The sequence below is a fragment of the Anthonomus grandis genome, chromosome 7 (assembly GCF_022605725.1).
Source record: "Anthonomus grandis grandis chromosome 7, icAntGran1.3, whole genome shotgun sequence".
Lineage (NCBI taxonomy): Eukaryota > Metazoa > Arthropoda > Insecta > Coleoptera > Curculionidae > Anthonomus > Anthonomus grandis.
This window is the reverse complement of record NC_065552.1, coordinates 1,508,190-1,525,995: the sequence shown is the minus strand read 5'-3', so window position 1 is coordinate 1,525,995 and position 17,806 is coordinate 1,508,190. Positions and strand designations below refer to the sequence as shown.

Sequence of the window (17,806 nt, the reverse complement as noted above, 5' to 3'; positions counted from 1 at the left end):
ATTATTAACTGTAAGAAGGTTATTATTAATTTGGAGTTGTAGGATCAAAATATATAACGTTAGAAGAAATTGTATAAAACATTTTTAATAATAAATTACAACTATTAATTGTTGAGAAAAATCTGGATTATTTATTCAGACTCAAAAAACAGGAACGTGTCCGATTTATTGATACTTATGATGTTTTCTCAAAAACAAAACTTAGAATATAACATGTGTAAAACTTCAAAGGTTTTATTGGAAACTTTTGTTATGCAATTGACATACTAAATCATAGTTTAAAAAATAAATTTGGTAGTCATCTGATGATATCTCCATGCTAGAAAACATTCTAGACAAAAAAAATATGGGGTCATTGGGACACTTGCTAAAGACAACAATGGCTGAACTAATGTAGGTCGGACGTACACTTCAATAAATAACCCTTCCTATGGTTAGTTACTTCTCAACAGCAGTTTTTCCTTTGGAGTATAGGATAAGAGTCAATAAATACGTGTATCCAGGATTATATTGGTAGAGAAAGCTTTATGCTGGATGGTCATGGTGATGAAGAAACTGCTGAAAAACAACCATAATGATAAAACAAATTAATTGCAGAGTGAAATATTTTTGCCATTTGCCTCTAAATGCAATTTGCTACTTGAAAAGGATGAATATGCTATCGAATGATAAATATACTGATGAATATGCTAAGAATCTAAAAACCCTGGACAAATCTACTTTTTTCTACCATCGATCATCTAATGGGGGCATTTAATATACATATGCATGTAAAAGATTCTACTCGTATAACACAGTCAACAAGCTCCACTATTGCCTATATTTGTTCTAATTTTCCATATGACTCTGTGGAGTGTACAGTCGCAAATTCTGCTTTATCAGACCATGAGTTTATACTATGTAAAATAGCAAATATACAAAAGGAATGTAGTGTATCTGAACAGCGATATGGTCGAATTTTTGGCATTAATAACTTTAATATGTTTCGTCAACTTTCAGCTCTTGAGTCCTGGAATTCTATTTTCGATTTATCTTCCTTTCACACAAAAATTGTTAAGCTCTTTGATGCTTCCTTCCCAATGATTAAAATCAAACCGAAATCCAAACCTATAAAATCTTGGTTCACGAGGGGTTTGAAAGTATCTTCAAGAAATCTGAGATCTCTTCACACAATAAGAAAGTTCACTGACTCTCCAGTTTTTCATAACTATTTCAATTCTTACCGAGGCTTGTCTCGTCGTCTGAATCTCTAAGCAAACTTACTACTCCAACCGTTTAAGTGGTTCATCTAACAAATATAAGGAGAGTTGGAAAATTATTAATGATATTCGTCACAATTGTGGTAAGCAGTCAAGACAATGCCCTGAAGTCTCTCCCAATGATTTTAACATTTTTTTTTCTAATATTGCTCTACAACTTCAGCAAAATTTGAACCCTTCTGTGGATCCTCTTTCCTTTATGCCAGCCATTCATGTTCCAAATTCCTTCTTCTTTATACCTACAAACCTAAACGAACTCAAGGATATTCTGTATACTGAAAAAAATAAAAATTCAACTGGAGAAGACAACCTTTCAGCTAAGATTTTTCTCAACCTTCCAGAAACGGCGCTAAAGGCACTAGTTGACGCAATTAACCTTTCTTGGAGCAAGGGGATATTTCCATCTTGCTTGAAATCAGCTAAAGTTATCCCAATTCACAAGGGTGGAGCTCTTGATAATCCTTCCAACTTTCGTCCCATCTCTCTCTTGTCTACGCTATCAAAGGTAATCGAAAAACTGGTTAAAAATCGAATAATGTCCTTTTTAAAGTCCAAAAACATCCTCACCAGACTTCAATTTGGCTTCCGTGAAAATACCAGTACCAATGATGCCATGTTTAATTTTTTTCATGAGCTTTACTCCCAGATAAATGCTGGTGGAGTTTCGGCGGCAGTTTTTTGTGATTTGTCGAAGGCTTTCGATTGTGTCTGCCACAGGATTCTGCTGCGGAAGCTTCATCATTATGGTTTTCGGGGAGTTTCATCTTCTTGGTTTGCTTCCTATCTGCAAGATCGGCAACAACGAGTGTTTGATCTAAGTACTCTGATTACCATCCTATCACCTTGGGAGTTCCTCAGGATTCAGTTTTGGGGCCTGTACTTTTTCTCCTATACATAAATGATCTTACCAATCTTAATGTACGGGGGAAATTTACTCTATTTGCCGATGATACCGCACTTCTTTGGCACGGCCCAGACACAGATACTCTGCGAACTACATTAGCAACTGATCTTCAGGCAGTAAATCTCTGGTTTGAATCAAACTTCCTGTTACTAAATCCTCAAAAAACCAAATTATTGTGTTTTAAGTGTGCTCTAGACCACGTGCCTTTTTCTAATTCAGTAGTTCAGCAGTTTGATAATACAAAATTTTTGGGTATATTCATTGACAGAGAACTCAGATTTGAAGAGCATATCCTCGGGACTTGCAAAAAGGTGTCTGCAGGTTGTTTTGCAGTCAGAGCGGCTACCCTGGAGCTTGGCATGGAGTTTGGAAGATCTGTATATTTTTCATTAATTGAATCCCACCTTAGGTATGCCATTTGCTTCTGGGGTAATGCAGCTGCCTACCTTCTACAAATGCTGCTTGTTTTACAGAAGCGTGCTGTACGTTACATCTGTGGGGCTAAGCCAAGAGATTCCTGTCGCCCATTATTTGTTAGGCTGGGCATACACACTGTCTTCTCCCTCTACATTCAGGAAGTGGCCTGCTTACTTTTTGCAAATCGCTTTAAATCTACAACCCCAAATCCAAAATACTTAACGCGTCAAGTGAACGATCTAAATCTTCCAATCCCCTCCTCCACATTAACTAAAAAATCTATTTTCTATGAGGGAATCAAAATTTTCAATCGTTTACCAGGTGGAATCAGGGAGGCAACATGTATTGACACTTTTAAACGTAAATTGAAAATACTTTTGACCAAAAAATGTTACTATTCACTGGATGAATACTACGTCGACACATTCTAATTTTCCCTAAGTGTAAGTTTACAGTATTTGAATTTTATTTGATTTGTTTGTATGGTTTGAATTCTTTGCTGTCTTATACTTGAGGAGATAATTATGGAATTTAATTTACTTTTTATGTATTTTTTTTCTGATGTTTGTTTTGGAACTCGAGTGTGTATGGGGTGTAGTGGTTACGTTTAGTGGTAGTAATTTAAGGTAGCTTTGTTTAGAACAATTTTTCTTTGTTAATAACAATAAAGCATGTTTTTTTTTTTTTTTTTTTTTCTTACTAAAGCCATATATCGATAGGGATACATTGGTTTTCAATACAACTGGAACCCTTTGTGTTGACGAGAAAAAGGTTCTGGTGAGGGTCTATAGAGTTAATAAACCATAAAACTGGTTCAAGAACTCAAAATCCAACTGTATCTGTTCACACTCCAATTGGCAGAAGAACAACGACCGGTTCTTCTAGTAATATGCAACAAATTTTTAATTTTTCATTCACTTTTGCGTGCACAATAGTTTTTCATATATATCAACTTGTAGGTAATCAAATGTATATCTACAAATCTATAACAAATACAAGATAGTAATATTTCCTACAATATTCATATTAACAATTTTCTTATGTGACTTAAAATTTGAATTATACTAAACGCAACATCAGGTTCAGCACTTAAGATCGAACATTTGATTACATTATTTGACAGAGTATTTAATTGTTTCAGATGTTAAATTTATCTATCAGGGTCATTTGTTTATAACATTTATTTGTTTACAACAATATAATTTTTTTTCATTTTATATATATTTTTTTGTGCAAAATCGCACTCACATATCACTTTTTTTAATTATAAAGAAAAATCCGCTATAATTTTTGCTATTTTACTTCTGCACGTATTTAAGAGGATTTTTAAGTGAACACCGCCTCACATAAGATTTCTCTCACAAGCAGATTGAAGCTTCGAATGTAAACCCAACCAGCGGCTTACGTAAGGCAAAAATCAATTTTAAACAAGGAGAGCGATAAGTTACGTAGAGCAAAAATTATTTAATCGTCATCTTCTTCTCTACATAGAAAACTGAGGCTTTGCTACATAGCAACGTACTTTAGCCTTTAACTTGTAGCAACAATAATGAAAATATTACCAACATATAAATCTGCATATTGGTTTTTTTTGTATGAATAGTTTAAATATAGGAGTAAAAATATTATACTAAGCTATTTTAATCGTATATAAAACCTCATATATTGTCAGTTGCTACATACCAAAGACCAGTCTGTCAATATGACGACCAACTTAACTCACTTATCTTAATGTCAAATAAATTTTAGGCGGGACTTTTAAATTTATCATTAATGATTGCAAATTTTAAAAATATAATTTTTATGTTTACTTTACAAACTCAGAATATTTCCAAGTTTTTCTCACTATTTTCAGTAAAATTAAAATAAATATTATCGAAAACACAAGCCAGGAAATATTCATCCATCATCCAGATCCAGAAGAAGATAATATTATGATTGCTAAAATATTTTAAGAAAATTGTTACTATGTCTAATAAATGCAATAAGACAGTAATGTTTAAGGAATCCAAAACCAAAGGCAATTGGATATTTGGATTTCCCTGAATCCCTGTGATCATTGCAAAAGGGTCATTTGTCAATATTGTGGGACCAATATACATCATCATAAGTAGAATAACATCATGATGAAGTATGTCAGAGATTGTTTTTGCCTCAGATTGTGCAAAAAATTTGAAGAAATGGGTTGAGCTCCTTCAAAGCATCACTAGCAAAATCTCAAGCCCAAGCTGATTTCTCTGCAATGCAATGTTTTAACCTCCTGTTTTGGTCTAATTGCTCTGTCCGAGTCTAGCCTTAATGATATTTTTGATGATGGTGTGTTAGGTTCCTGCTCTTTCAATGTATATCACAAATAATGCTGAATGTCTTGGAGGTGTCTTAATAGCAGTTTACACATCAATAGCAAGCTGGACACACAACATCTATGAATTTGTCAAACAGCAGTGGGCCAAGCACACAGCCCTGGGGTATCCCGGAAGTTGAGATGTACACTTTTCATTTAACAACATTAATAGAAATAAATTAAAAAATTGTTCTGAAAGCCAAGAATCTGAAAACTGAAAATTATGGGAAAATTAAATAGTTTCAGTGTTATTTAACAGAATTTAGCGATCCAATTGGTTGAATGCTGTAGAGATCTGTATATGCAATATCAAGTCATAATGAAATGTCCAAAGTTTCAGCATTAGTTTGTAACTTAATAAATAAATTTGTTGCTGTAGATCGACCTTTAAGAAATCTATGTAAACAGGACAAAAGTCTTTGGAATATTGTTGATGATGATCTTTTGTGGGGATAGATAGAGCATTCATTTGAATTTTTAAAAGTAGCAGGGATAAAGTTAGTGCAAAGACAAAGATTAAAGGGATATGTTATAGGTTTGACAAGAACATAAGCAGAATCCTTTAAGTTTAAGTAAGGTATCAATAGGTCATCATCTTTGGTCATGTCCATTGATGATGTGGCTTTGGAATTAAATGATTCCCGAAAAAAATCAGAAAACACATTAACACTTTTCTCAGTCTTAGTAATTATTGCACCATTGTAAATCATGGTGTTGAGTATCCAATGAAATTGGGTCTTCTGTTATTTACATAATTCTCACATGAAATGAGACACTGCTAAATACATCATCTTGAAACCTTATCAGCTAGAAGAAAGAAGAGTAACTTAAATATTCTCTATAGATTAGTCCATTCAACCATATATTGTCCACATCTCACTTCACATGTACCATCTCGCAATACACGTTCCGTCCAAACTTTCCATCTACCTTTTTACTGGACAAACTATGCAAAAAATTCATTCACTCCTTGAATATTAAAACTAATCAATTAACATACATATGTAGATGAAATGGAGCAGTGTGGGTTATCATAATGGTTCTAAAGTAATGCGAGAGAGGCTCATCACATTTTATTCCATTAATAGCACTAATCCAATCTTTGTAGCAGGAGGTATGCTTAAAAAATTAAATTTCCTTGGCGAAAAAGAGAATCCATGATGATTGTATAAATGGGGCCAGTAATAAGATTCTTGGTCTGTGGGATATTGTTAAATAAAACTTGAAATAGAAGTATTAATCTATAAACAGAAATTTAAAATTAGCCTTAAGGTAGGAAACAGGGCATCTCAATGCCTAAATATTCAATAACTTTTTTATTAACATATAGCAGAGGAAAAGCCATTTGTATCTGGAAAATTTCACGAAGGTCAGAGACAAAATTGGGGGTCTTACAAATTATAAAATATCCAAAAAACATCATTATTGTACCTCTTGCATATCTGTTAAACCAATGCATATTAAAAAGTCATTTTCCTCTTGTACTCTAGTCCTTGTACTGATACTGTCAAGTAGTCAAAGTAGTGCCTTTATTTAAAAACAAAGGTAGTGCCAGTGATGAAAGAAACTATGCAGTCAAATCTCACTACTGCCTGTCTTTTCTAAGCTTCTAGAGTGATTGCTAAAAGGTTAAATGGTCACTTTCTTTCAGACTAACCATTTTGGGTTTAGAAACAATAAACCTACTAGTCTTACAGAGCTTGTAGAGGCTGAAACGGAGTGTAAACTAAATACTTATATGACACCTGTGTTTCTATAATTTTCAACCCAAGAACACAGACCCCATTAAATCCTACTTGAATGATCACCATCGTTTTATCAAATTTTGGAAATCATCTGTCAAACAAGCAACTTATCTAAATCTAAACATGATGGTGTCCACAGGGTTTCTTATTTTCGGTTAATATCAATGATTTGAAAAATTGTTCACAGAATTTATCTGACCTGATCTACTACTTACCTGGAACAATTTATTATATTATACCCTTCCAATCTCATTCAGCATGTAATTCTAGACTAACAATAAAAGAAAATACAATTCTGGTTTCTGGGTTAAATTTCTCACCAATATCTAAGATCTTCTGTTTCAGTTCTCCTAAGTGTAAAAAGGGTGAAATTCTGGGGTGTTTATTTGGACCCTGGGATGTTGTGGGACCTGCATAGTTAACTAATATCTAATATACATTCTCTGGTATAACTCATTATTAGAAATCTATTTTAGTTCCAACATGTCTTATGCTGTGGGGACATCCGAGATATACGCTGTAGGAATTGCTTGGAACTCAAGATAATCACATTTCCCTGTGTGAAGTAGACACTATGTCAAGAGGAACCTGCCTCTTTTTTCAATAGATGCTGTAAGAACTAGCTTCACTAGAGATAGCAAAGACCTTGACTATTCATAAGGTCAATAGATCTAGGAGGAGCAGTGACAATTATGCAATTTACACTTGAGAAAATATCAATTTATTAAAATATGTCTAATTATAAAAATATTCTATTCAATTCAGGAATACCTTGACAATACAATAATAATAATTCAATTCATGAAATGAAGTAAAAACAAAAAAAAATAATTTTTAAGGCATCAGAAATAATGAAGATTAAGATACTTAATTGTTATAACAAAAATGTTGGCAACTATGTCATAACCACAATGTGACAAAAATACTTTGATACTAAAAAAATTTACACAAAGTATCTTATCATTTACGAAAATATAAACCGTCTTTTCCCCATCTGACACTACTCATTTCTGATCACTTTCTCTTCTATTTGTCCTTTACAATAAAAGTTCTTATGTTTACAATACTCTTTGTAGTTGCATATTTGCACCCCACATTTAAAACAGTTACGGTTAGAACCAATATATTTTTTGTAGTGCATAAGAAAACCGCTTAGGGTCATAAACCTCTTATTACAATAAGAACATTTTTCCACTTTAGTACAAGATTTGGTCGTTTGGTGCTCTTCCAATTCCCATTTAAAATCAAATGGGATATTACAAATGTTGCACTTGAAGTTTGATTGAGTTTTCGAGTTATGGCAAGCTATAATGTGTTGTTCCAGTACAGTTACATCATGAAATGTACCTCGACAACCATTTTCTAGGCACTTTAATTTTATTTGAGGTCCCTTTGGTTTGTTTTGATTATCCGTGTTTAGTGGAGTGTATGAGGCATGAAAGTCTGAAATGTGTTTTATAAGTTCGCATGAATTTTTGAAGCGGGCACCGCATCCGTACGTGGGACACACACTGTATGTATTAATGAATGTGTTCTTGGGATTTGGACAAGTTTCTTTGTTTTTTCTCATAAAGGATATTTTATTGAGGTTTGATATTTCTTGTCTTATTCTATTTTCTGTTAGAATGCAGACATACTCTTCAGGATAACTATTTGAGAGAGGCTCTGTTTTTATATGAATTATATTTGGTTTTATGTGTTCTGATTCAAGTGAGATCATGGTTTTTGGGGCAATTGGAATCTCATAACGCTTTCTTCCCATGTATGCCATCCTAAAAAGTAAAAACTTATTATTATATTGTGTTATTACTTATTGCCTTTAACAGGAGCTTACTTATTGTTAACTTTTTAAATCGTATAATTAATCCTTTCACATTTGAATTATAAAAAAAAAAGACAAAAAGTTATTATAATAATATAACCTAAAAAATCTGACACGTGACAGTTGAGCAGTCGTCAATATTCCGGTGTTGCCACATCAAAAATGCATTATTCCAAATTTTAGGCAAAAAGGGTCCAGATTTTCGATTAACGTATTTATTATTTATTATTATTTAACATAAAGAATAAATACACTCTGTTATATGTTAAAGCTTAAAAAAAGTCTTAAGTTAAAATTGCAAGGAGTGCCGGTAAAGTAGCGCAGGGACGCTAGTGCCATCTAGGATTGAAAAACCAAACCCTTTTTTTGCGTTTGATGTTTAATAGCAACATAATATTCCCGGGAAATTTGGAAAAAAAAAGTTGATTTTATTTGCAATGACATTAGTGGCTTATTGTTTACCCCGAATTCTTTATTTAAGCCAAACACTGATTTGAATGCGACAATTTAAAATGTGTGAACTAAATATATTTTCGTTTTTTTAGTTCATCCCACCTCTAGCTCAAACTTCACTATGGTAGACGTCATCAGTACAACGTCACTGTCACATTTGAAGGTTATGTTTTTGCATAAATAAACACCTTTTTTTTTTAAATTAATTAACAAAAACGATGAGATAACGTCCCAAATTATTTATAAAAATGAAAAAACTCACTGGATCTTTCAGGTACACCCAATGGGATCCGTGGCTGATCATATCCCAAATCGTTTCGGTACAGTGCATTTTGTATTTCACTTTGGGGGCTTTACTTGTCGTTCTGGGGGCCCTCGTGGGGGATACCAGGACTTTGGATCATATTTTTGAGTATCACGTCTGTATTTTTAATCATAGTTACAACATCAAGTAGAATGTATTACTCTTTTAGGAAATTCAAGTGCGAGATGTTGGGGGCCAAATAGTAATATCAGCATTTGTACTTAACTCTCTTATAGGGTAAATATTTCATCTTAAAAAGTGGAAAATCCTATAAACTCAAACTGACTTAATTCTAGGTCCCTTGTACTATGGCACATAGTGGAAAGGACCAAACAGTGCATGGATTTCAGTTGCACCTGGCATTTCATTCATCTGATAGTGTGCTGGTTTTACAACGGAAATTTTCCCACAACTTTCTCTTGGTGGACACTAAATGTGGCCTGTGCAACGATCATGTGTGTGTGTGCAGAGTTTTTCTGCTTAAGGACAGAATTGGCTGCTATACCATTGAGTTTGGGGCCGAAGACCGATTTGTGAGAATGGAAGGGAGTTGATTAAATTTTAACAACTGTGATAATGGAAGAAACTCGTTTCTTTTAGGGATTCATATAGTGCAGATGTATTTAAGATTATATTATGTTGTAGGATAGAGTGTAATTTTTAATAAAGTGAAATAGTGTTTGTATACATGTCTGTTTTTTATTTCTCTCTGGAAGAGTTTTAAGGAGTTAGTTATGGAGGTGAGTAGAGGGTGAAATAATTTAAGGCTCAGAAGTTTTAAGGTGAGTTAGATTTAGGCAAAGTTAAGTAGTTTATTTGGAGAATTTAATAATATCACATGTTTTTTGAAAACCTCCATATTTTTATAACTCATGTATTGATTTGATTAAGTTTAGTTTTAAATGAAAGCCGATGAGTTTCTTTCCAAGTTTCTCTGTAAATACAACCCCTTTTGAGTTATCAAGTGGTTCTCCAGGAGATTCAAAACATCTTGATATTGTCAAAAGCTTTATAAAATTCTTAATATTTTATATATTTAATCACAGTATCAACAGCCAAAAGCTACCTACAGATACCAACCTAAATACTAACTCATATAAAGTATCCTATGTAGGAAAAAAAAACAACTAAACACTAAAGTATAATGTACCAATTTTGAAAACTCATGTTGTGATTTTATTGAGTTTATTTTTTATATTTTTTTCAATTTCAATTTATTCAAACTTAATACATTTGTTTTTTTATACAATTTACTTTAAACTGCACAATGGATTATAAATCTGTGTGTGCAGTAGTTAATACTTACATTTTTAAGAAATACTTAAGTAAATGAACAATAAACAATAATAATGAGGTTATATAATGTTAATTTATGGAAGGAGACAAAGCTAATTTAGTGGAAAAAGAAATCTAGTGAGAAGGAATTAACAAGTTAATCTAGCCAAAATTATTAATAGCTATCTCACTATCAATAAGCCATTTTTTAAATCTATGTTTAATTTGACGATAGTTTCCTATTCTTAGTGAAAGAGGCAGGAAATTGTACAGTTTGGGACCAAGAAAATAGATATGTCTCTGTATGGCTGAACTAAAGGTATAACATTTTGCCGAGATGAATTTCTAGTAATTAATTGATGAGATATTTCCTGTTTATAACAATCTGTTTTTAACATAAATCTAAGTGCTGCCACTATGTAGAGTTGTTCTAATGTCAATAATTTGCATTCATGAAATAGCAATTCAGATGGGTATTCTCTGTAATTAAAATACATTATTTTAATTATATACTTTTGTGCTACATTTAAAGCTGACATAAAAGTTTTCTGAGCATCTCCCCAGACAATAATACCATCATAGTTTAGAATTGATTCAATTAAAGATAAATACATAGTTTTAAGAATTTTAATTGGTAGGATGTTACGTAGCTCATAAAACTTATAAATCAACTGCCTTATTTTAGCAGTTACAAATTCTATGTGATTTCCAAGTTAAATTTTTATCCATGAATACACCTAGATACTTAATATTACATTTTCTTTTAACGGTAGATTGACATTTGCAGTGCAAAGATTGTATATTGCAAAGATAATCATGTACCTTGAGCTCTTGAACTTTAGGAAGGGTTGCCTGAGTCAATGCAAACATCATAAAATGGGTCATCAATATTAAGTGATAACAAACTAAAATCCAACCATCTCTTTATGTATGTTATTGCTAATTCTGCTTTTCTAATAGCTGATTGCCATTTACTATAATGACACTGTCATCGGCAAAACAGAGAACCCTTCCCTCATTCAACACAGAAAAAATCCCATTCATATAGATGTTAAACAAGACTGGTCCCAGCACTGTACCCTGTGGCACACCAACTCCCACTTTTACAGGATCACTTTTCTCCTCTGTTAATTTTACTTTCTGAGTTCTGTTACTCAAGTATGAACTGAATAGATTATTTGCTATTCCTCTTATCCCCATATCATATCTATTTAATAAAGTGTGATGTGCCACAGTGTCAAAGGCTTTGGCCAAGTCCAGGAATATTGCCACTACTTTCTCTTTGCTATCTAAAGATTTAATAATTTGTTCTGTTACTTTGCACAATACATTTTCTGTATTAACATTATCTTTAAAAGCAAACTGACTTTCGGACAATAATTTATGTTTATTTAAAAGCTAATAAGGTTCTTTGCCAAAAAGGACTCACATATTTCATTGTGAATACTTTGATACATATTTCATTGTGAAGAAATTGTGGTATTGTCAAAGGTTTTACCAAAATCTAAATATTTTGAAAACTGACTTTAGTTTCATACGAAAACCGAATACTTTCTTTTTAAAAAAGGTCCTTACAAGTTTCCGTGTAAATACAACTGTCTTGTAACCTTCAAGTTATTGCGTGGTTTGCCAACAGATTGAGAAAATCTTGATATTGTCAAAGGCTTTACAAAAAACTAAATATCTTAGCAACTCATGTTATGATTTTGGTTTCATAAGAATCCTGATGAGTTTCTTTACAAAAAACTAAATATTTTGGAAACTCATGTAATGATTTCATTGATTTTAGCTTCATATGAAACATGACAAGTTCCTTAAAAAAAACTGATCCAACAAATCACATTTCCTTGCAAAAATTCATTAAATAAAGAAAAGTCATACTATAAACATGTATTTTATTAAAGGACATGAATTAACGCAAAAACCTTATTCCTCAAAAGTAATCTGGCAAGTTTTCAACCCTTTACCCAACACATCGAGCATCTTTTTTCTATCTTTCAAGTATGGCAATCCAAATATTATGAGGGTCCTCAACTTAACCAGTTTAAGTAGGTGCACAAGTCCTTGCTCTGTAATATTGCCGCAACGGGAAACTTGCAAAAATAACAAAGAGTCCTTTACATAACTGAGCCCCTCCAGAGCCTCATTTTCTAGATAACTGCACTGATCCAGTATGATTTTACTTATGTGGTTGCACCCCTTTAAATGTTCGAAACCGTTGGCCATTATTGAGCTGCCTGTAGCATCAATTTCCTGGAGTTTCACTTGGACTTCCTCTTTTGGTAAGTTATTATAGTCGGTTTCTGATTCAAAGGCGTCAACGAATTTCACTTTTCCGCCGTTTCTTAGGATCCATTCGGCACACACTCGGTCGGGTCCTACCAGTTTCTTTCTATCCTCATCGAGGGCATTGAATTGCTTATTAATCCAGTGGAAAAGTGACCTTTTTGAAACATTGTGGATGTGGTTTTTGCATGGTTTAGTGGCCAAATTGAGTATAGTATATACAGACATGACTTATGCTAAAATGTAAAGGTGTACTGGGGTTTCTCGGGTTATTTTCATGTAAGGGTTTCCCCCTTGGTAACCTGAAAAGTTAATGATATAAGTGTGGGTTTTAATAATGATGTCACAGGGATACGTACGCAGGCCTCTAAATAGTCAATTTTCCGTTCCAAAATGGTCAATTTCTCGTTTAAACCGGCTAATTTGGATCGACAGGAGAGGTCTAAAAACAGATTTTTCTTCTTGACGTTTCTGATGACAAACAAACGTTTCCCACTTACCGAACGAGTTTAGGAAATCGGTGATTTTTTTGATGCTGATCGTGATTATTTCGATATATTCTCGGTTTACCCAGTCTTGTTGGATTTGTTTTTGCACGGCTTCGCCCCTATTTGGGGGCTGTCCAGACATTTTTCTGTTATAAGATAAGTCGGAATTTACATACAACAACAACAACAGCATGTGAGTCATGGGCGTGGCTATATTGACATCTGTCAACTGTCATATTTTTGTCGTATAGGCAACACACGATACAACACAATTTGATGTTCAATTCATCTAATATAAAATTAATAATGTTAAATTAAATTGTCTTGCTGGAATCTTTGGGACTTGTCTGTGAGTTGCGATATTTTTATTAGTAATTTGTGGAATAGCTTTCGGATAAAAAGCAAAAGATGTAAACGTACTTAGGCATATTGTGAAGTTAGCAAGAATCTACTTAACGGATTCATACTACCTAGCAACAGATTTTAAGACTTAGCCTTTCTTAAATAATATATTGCTTTTAATCTATAAGCTGGGTTATAATTAATCTGTATTTATTTATTTTTCAGTGCATTTATTAATTTAACCAATATTTAAGGAGAATTTTATCAGTAGTGTTGCTACATAACATAACCCAAGAAAAAAAACAAGAGCTTACTTCGCATAATCGTAGGGTGGATTTACACTAGCATCCTGTATCGAATATCGGTAAGTATAATAACATTCAGATAAAAAGCGAAAACTATAAACGTATTCACCTATATTGGGAAGTCAGAGTTAATATAAGTTCTTACTTTACATATTTCAAGACTTTTTAAGTAATAGTATTCTCTTTAAACCGTAAATTGGTAAGTGCATATATATTTTAATAAATATTCAAGACAAATATTATCAACCAAGTTATTACATAGCATAGTCCAAAAAAAAGTCTAAGTTCGCATAATGGTAGGGTGGATTTACACTGGCATATTGGATCGAGTCGATTTGGATTTTAATTAGGTCTATGCCTTTTATGACCATTGATCACAAGCATATTGATTTAATTAGAAAAAAATGAAAATTATTCATGCAAATAGCGCAGTTAGCATCCATATACATATTAGAGTTTTTGTTATGAGATGAGAAGCCAAAGATGTAAACCTACTCTAGCATCTTGTGAAGTTAGCATACAAACCATATATATTACTTATTATGTAGCAACGAATGACTGGGTTTAATATTTTTAAATAATGTATGGTAGCTATCTTGTTGTTTCATGAGATTTGAGTGTAAAGTTACTACTTATTATTGCTCTTGTTGCTACCCCACAAAATCCATTAAGATAAACATTAACTTCACGTCATGGTTGTTTTAAGCTACGCTCATATATTTATAAGAGCCTTTGCTACTTAGCAAGCATTTAATAAAAATTATTTATTTGTTTTAGAAAAGTTACATGATAATACGAATGAAACATAACAATGAAATCTGTAACAATTTTTTAGCTTAGGTGCATTCTGTATATTTATATACAATACCTTGTTGCTACATAATACACTATCGGACAAAAATAGAGACACGACCTACGAACTTCACATTATGGTAGAGAATGTTTACATGAGCAGATTCATTTAAATTTCCAAAAAAGATTGTGAGTGCTTTTAACAATTTTTTGTTTTTGTCTAAAAAGTTATTTCAGTGCGTCTGTCGCTAGAAAATCGTATCGCAGAAAGCAAATTTAGGCAAACTTCACATTAATGGCATATTAGGAGTTTTGCTACATAGGAACCAAGAAAAAATATATATCTTTGTTACTACATAGCAAATGCCAAATAAATTATTTCTGCGGCTAACTTAATGCCACATTAGAGTGGGTTTACACTGGCGAAATATACCGAATTTAATACGTTTATAATTACCATTTTAAAATAAATAAAAACCCAATTCAACATTTTAAAACAATTATTTTATTAATTTATATATATATAATTCATCCGTGGTTCTGATTGCCTAAATTCACTTGAACCGAACAGTTTGAGCGTACAATAAAATAAATAAAATATTTACAATTCATATATGGGTAAAATTAAATTTAACGTCCGTTTAAGTAAATAAATAGAGCCAAAAGTATAAATGCATTTAAATCACAATAAATCAATAAAAATAATTAATATGTAAACCTACCAAAGGCAAGAAATACATACGTGTAATGGCCCATTATTACATAATTGCATCTGGTTGATTTTTCACTTAAGCCTAACCATCTCTGCGGCAAGTCACATAAAATATACAGGGCGTGCAAATAATAAAAAGGGTCACAGCAGAAATAATTAGGGCTTCTTCTTCTTCTTATAAAGTAAACTGGGGTTGATACAGTTAGTTAAGAACTATGGAATCCCTTAGGATTTTTCTGTTGCCAGTTCCAGGTGTCTTTGCACATCGCGTAGATGTCTCTGGCGGCGGTCCAGTTCAATTCCCGTTTGGCCAAAGTGGCGTCCGCGTAACACTCGGCAACGTCGCCGGCCCTACGTCCCACTATTTCGTATTTCACTTGTTTCCCGGACGCTTTTTCGAATGCTTTTACTACGTCCAGAACGGAGTATCCACGACCTGCAATATTGAACAGTATGGATTAGTTAACATTTAGAAGAAAGAAGTGGAAACAATCAATTTTTGACGTTTTTCGACTTGTTTTAGGACAACAATAATAATAATAATATATTCAGCAGATAATACAGTCATACATTATAACATTACAAAATAACAACTGCTTAACCGCTAAGAATACCCAATGCACAATGGTATTTTAAAAATACTGTGTGTGCATTTCCTGTCTATCCAAATTAATTAATTAAAATAAAAACAATTTTTAAGAAAATAATATATAAACAAAAATGATTTAAAAAATAAAATAGAATTAAATTAAATTAGGGGAAAGAAAGGGAAAAAAACAGGAAAAAAAATAAACAGTACTATATGTATCATACTAACCAAGTGACGTTATCATCTAAAATCCAGTCGTGGATTCTACTTTTAATTTTGTTATAGGGTTTATTGCTGAGTTCTACGGGAAGTTGATTATAGATTTTTGCTGAGGCATATGTTAAAGTTTTTTGACATTTAGTTTTTGTGGTCTTTGGGATAGTTACATTCTTATTTAAAGCTTGTCTAGTGTTCTGATTGTGAGATATGAAATGCAAATAGTGCGGATTCTTACACAGAAGCCTAACCACTGCTTTCAAGTAAATCTGATTTACTTATACTAAATCTGATTTAGTTATTAGCGTGTACTAAGGTTTAGAAAGATCTGTTGTGTCCCACTAAATACTACAATAATACTGAGAATCGTCCCACGAAGCGTATAGTATGCATATATGTAACCTGCGCATGTGTTGACAGTCAGCTGATCTTTTGGCGCCAAGACTGCAAGTGCAGACAAAATCTACATAAGATTAGACAATCAGACGTGGTTTGTGTCCCAATAAACTGCACTTATGTTCGGTAAGTTTTAGAGGTGAAAAATAAGTAGTAGGGGCTCATTTTTTTTTTTGGAAATTGTATTCACATATGGTTTTGGCCGGTTTCAATCTGTGGTTGGTGGTGATAATAGAAAACTAACATTGAAAAGTAGTGCACACAATAAATAACTAGGGCACAGTATAATATTTTGTTTTTACACGTTTTTGCTTATGTAGCTGCAGCTGTGTAGCCCGAAAATTCGTTGTGTGGTAGTTAGGTTAGGTTCAAAATTTTTGTGTATAGATTTTGCTAACCAAAACAAATAAAAAACATCTCATTGCATGAGCCCCCTCGCCAGAAAATCTAGGCAAGTACATACTGTGAATGGACATTTTGTATTATATTAGCTACTTGTCTCGGCAGTACCAGTAAAATTCTATTTTTATTTGCAGAAAAATGGACGAAAAAGAAGAAGCTAGGCTGTTGAATTTTTATGATGAAGTCGAGACTGCTGAATCAGCATCGTCTAATTCGGATGAGGCTAGTCAACAAAGTGATGAGGATCCTTATCATAACTCTGAAAGTGGGGACCGCTTCTGAGAACGAGGATATCAGTTCAGCATCGAATGACGCAGAACCTTCGTTACCATCGCCAAGCTCTAATCAGTCAGACAGCGATAAGGAATGGCACAGAGACATTGAAGAAATTCCGGATTTCAACTTTGACAACGCAAATGCTGGGATCAAATTAAGATTTGATCATGTACCATCACCGCTGGAAGTTTTCAAAACTTTGTGGGATGATGAAGTGATGGATCTTTTGACATCATGCACTAATGAGTATGGGAAAAAAATGGAAACGACCAACAGACCCCATGTAAGGTATGAGCGAATGGCATAATAATGGAACACCAATTTTGAATAAATGTGTAAGTTTTTTGGATTGTCACTTCTTCAAGCCCAAGTACGTTTTCCAACTCTGCGAAAAATATTCTCCTTGGATCCCCTTTACTATCATCCCATATTTTCGAACGTAATGACTGGAAGGAGGTATGAGCAATTACTACGGGCGT

The 17,806-nt window shown here is 33.0% G+C and overlaps 4 protein-coding genes and 1 long non-coding RNA gene across 10 annotated transcripts in view; 1 reads left to right on the top strand and 4 right to left on the bottom strand.

Moving 5' to 3' along the window:
• Window positions 1–7,367: 7,367 nt before the first annotated feature.
• On the bottom strand, window positions 7,368–8,637 carry LOC126738837 (uncharacterized). Of its 2 annotated transcripts, none has more exons than XR_007661455.1 (2): window positions 8,504–8,637; window positions 7,368–8,441 (listed from the first exon to the last, which is right to left on the bottom strand). It is a non-coding gene; the product is annotated as an uncharacterized LOC126738837 (long non-coding RNA). The 2 variants fall into 2 exon arrangements; XR_007661456.1 differs by having other exon boundaries at window positions 7,368–8,455; window positions 8,504–8,598.
• A 437-nt stretch (window positions 8,638–9,074) lies between these two features.
• LOC126738836 (protein SYS1 homolog) lies at window positions 9,075–9,937 on the top strand. The gene is made up of 3 exons (XM_050444292.1): window positions 9,075–9,363; window positions 9,418–9,485; window positions 9,545–9,937. The coding sequence occupies exons 1-3, from the start codon at window positions 9,193–9,195 to the stop codon at window positions 9,783–9,785; spliced, it is 480 nt and encodes a 159-aa protein (XP_050300249.1). The 5' UTR covers window positions 9,075–9,192; the 3' UTR covers window positions 9,786–9,937.
• Window positions 9,938–12,401: 2,464 nt separating this feature from the next.
• Window positions 12,402–13,037, bottom strand: LOC126738149 (ATP synthase subunit s, mitochondrial). The gene has a single exon (XM_050443330.1). The coding sequence runs from the start codon at window positions 13,035–13,037 to the stop codon at window positions 12,450–12,452; it is 588 nt and encodes a 195-aa protein (XP_050299287.1). The 3' UTR covers window positions 12,402–12,449.
• LOC126738151 (protein BRICK1) lies at window positions 12,963–13,490 on the bottom strand. The gene is made up of 3 exons (XM_050443332.1): window positions 13,310–13,490; window positions 13,169–13,251; window positions 12,963–13,111 (listed from the first exon to the last, which is right to left on the bottom strand). Exons 1-3 carry the CDS (start codon window positions 13,488–13,490, stop codon window positions 13,085–13,087), a joined length of 291 nt encoding a protein of 96 aa, XP_050299289.1. The 3' UTR covers window positions 12,963–13,084.
• Window positions 13,491–15,218: 1,728 nt separating this feature from the next.
• Window positions 15,219–17,806, bottom strand: part of LOC126738147 (UDP-glucose 4-epimerase) — a 32,948-nt gene continuing 30,360 nt past the window's right edge. For all 5 annotated transcript variants that reach the window (XM_050443324.1, XM_050443326.1, XM_050443327.1 and 2 more), the window contains exon 6: window positions 15,219–15,884. In XM_050443324.1, the coding sequence (XP_050299281.1) occupies window positions 15,655–15,884 (230 nt within the window). In that variant the 3' untranslated portion in view covers window positions 15,219–15,654. The remainder of the gene's footprint in view (window positions 15,885–17,806) is intronic.

Bases quoted from the DNA above. Each gene is read 5' to 3' on its own strand.
- LOC126738836 (XM_050444292.1), top strand. From the start codon at position 9,193: ATGAAAAAACTCACTGGATCTTTCAGGTACACCCAATGGGATCCGTGG. The intron at 9,364-9,417 runs GTCTGTATTTTT...TTACTCTTTTAG, and splicing joins ATCATATTTTTGAGTATCAC to GAAATTCAAGTGCGAGATGT. The intron at 9,486-9,544 runs GTAAATATTTCA...ACTTAATTCTAG, and splicing joins GTACTTAACTCTCTTATAGG to GTCCCTTGTACTATGGCACA.
- LOC126738149 (XM_050443330.1), bottom strand. From the start codon at position 13,037: ATGTCTGTATATACTATACTCAATTTGGCCACTAAACCATGCAAAAAC.
- LOC126738151 (XM_050443332.1), bottom strand. From the start codon at position 13,490: ATGCTGTTGTTGTTGTTGTATGTAAATTCCGACTTATCTTATAACAGA. The intron at 13,252-13,309 runs GTAAGTGGGAAA...ATCTGTTTTTAG, and splicing joins CGATTTCCTAAACTCGTTCG to ACCTCTCCTGTCGATCCAAA. The intron at 13,112-13,168 runs GTACGTATCCCT...TTAACTTTTCAG, and splicing joins TTGACTATTTAGAGGCCTGC to GTTACCAAGGGGGAAACCCT.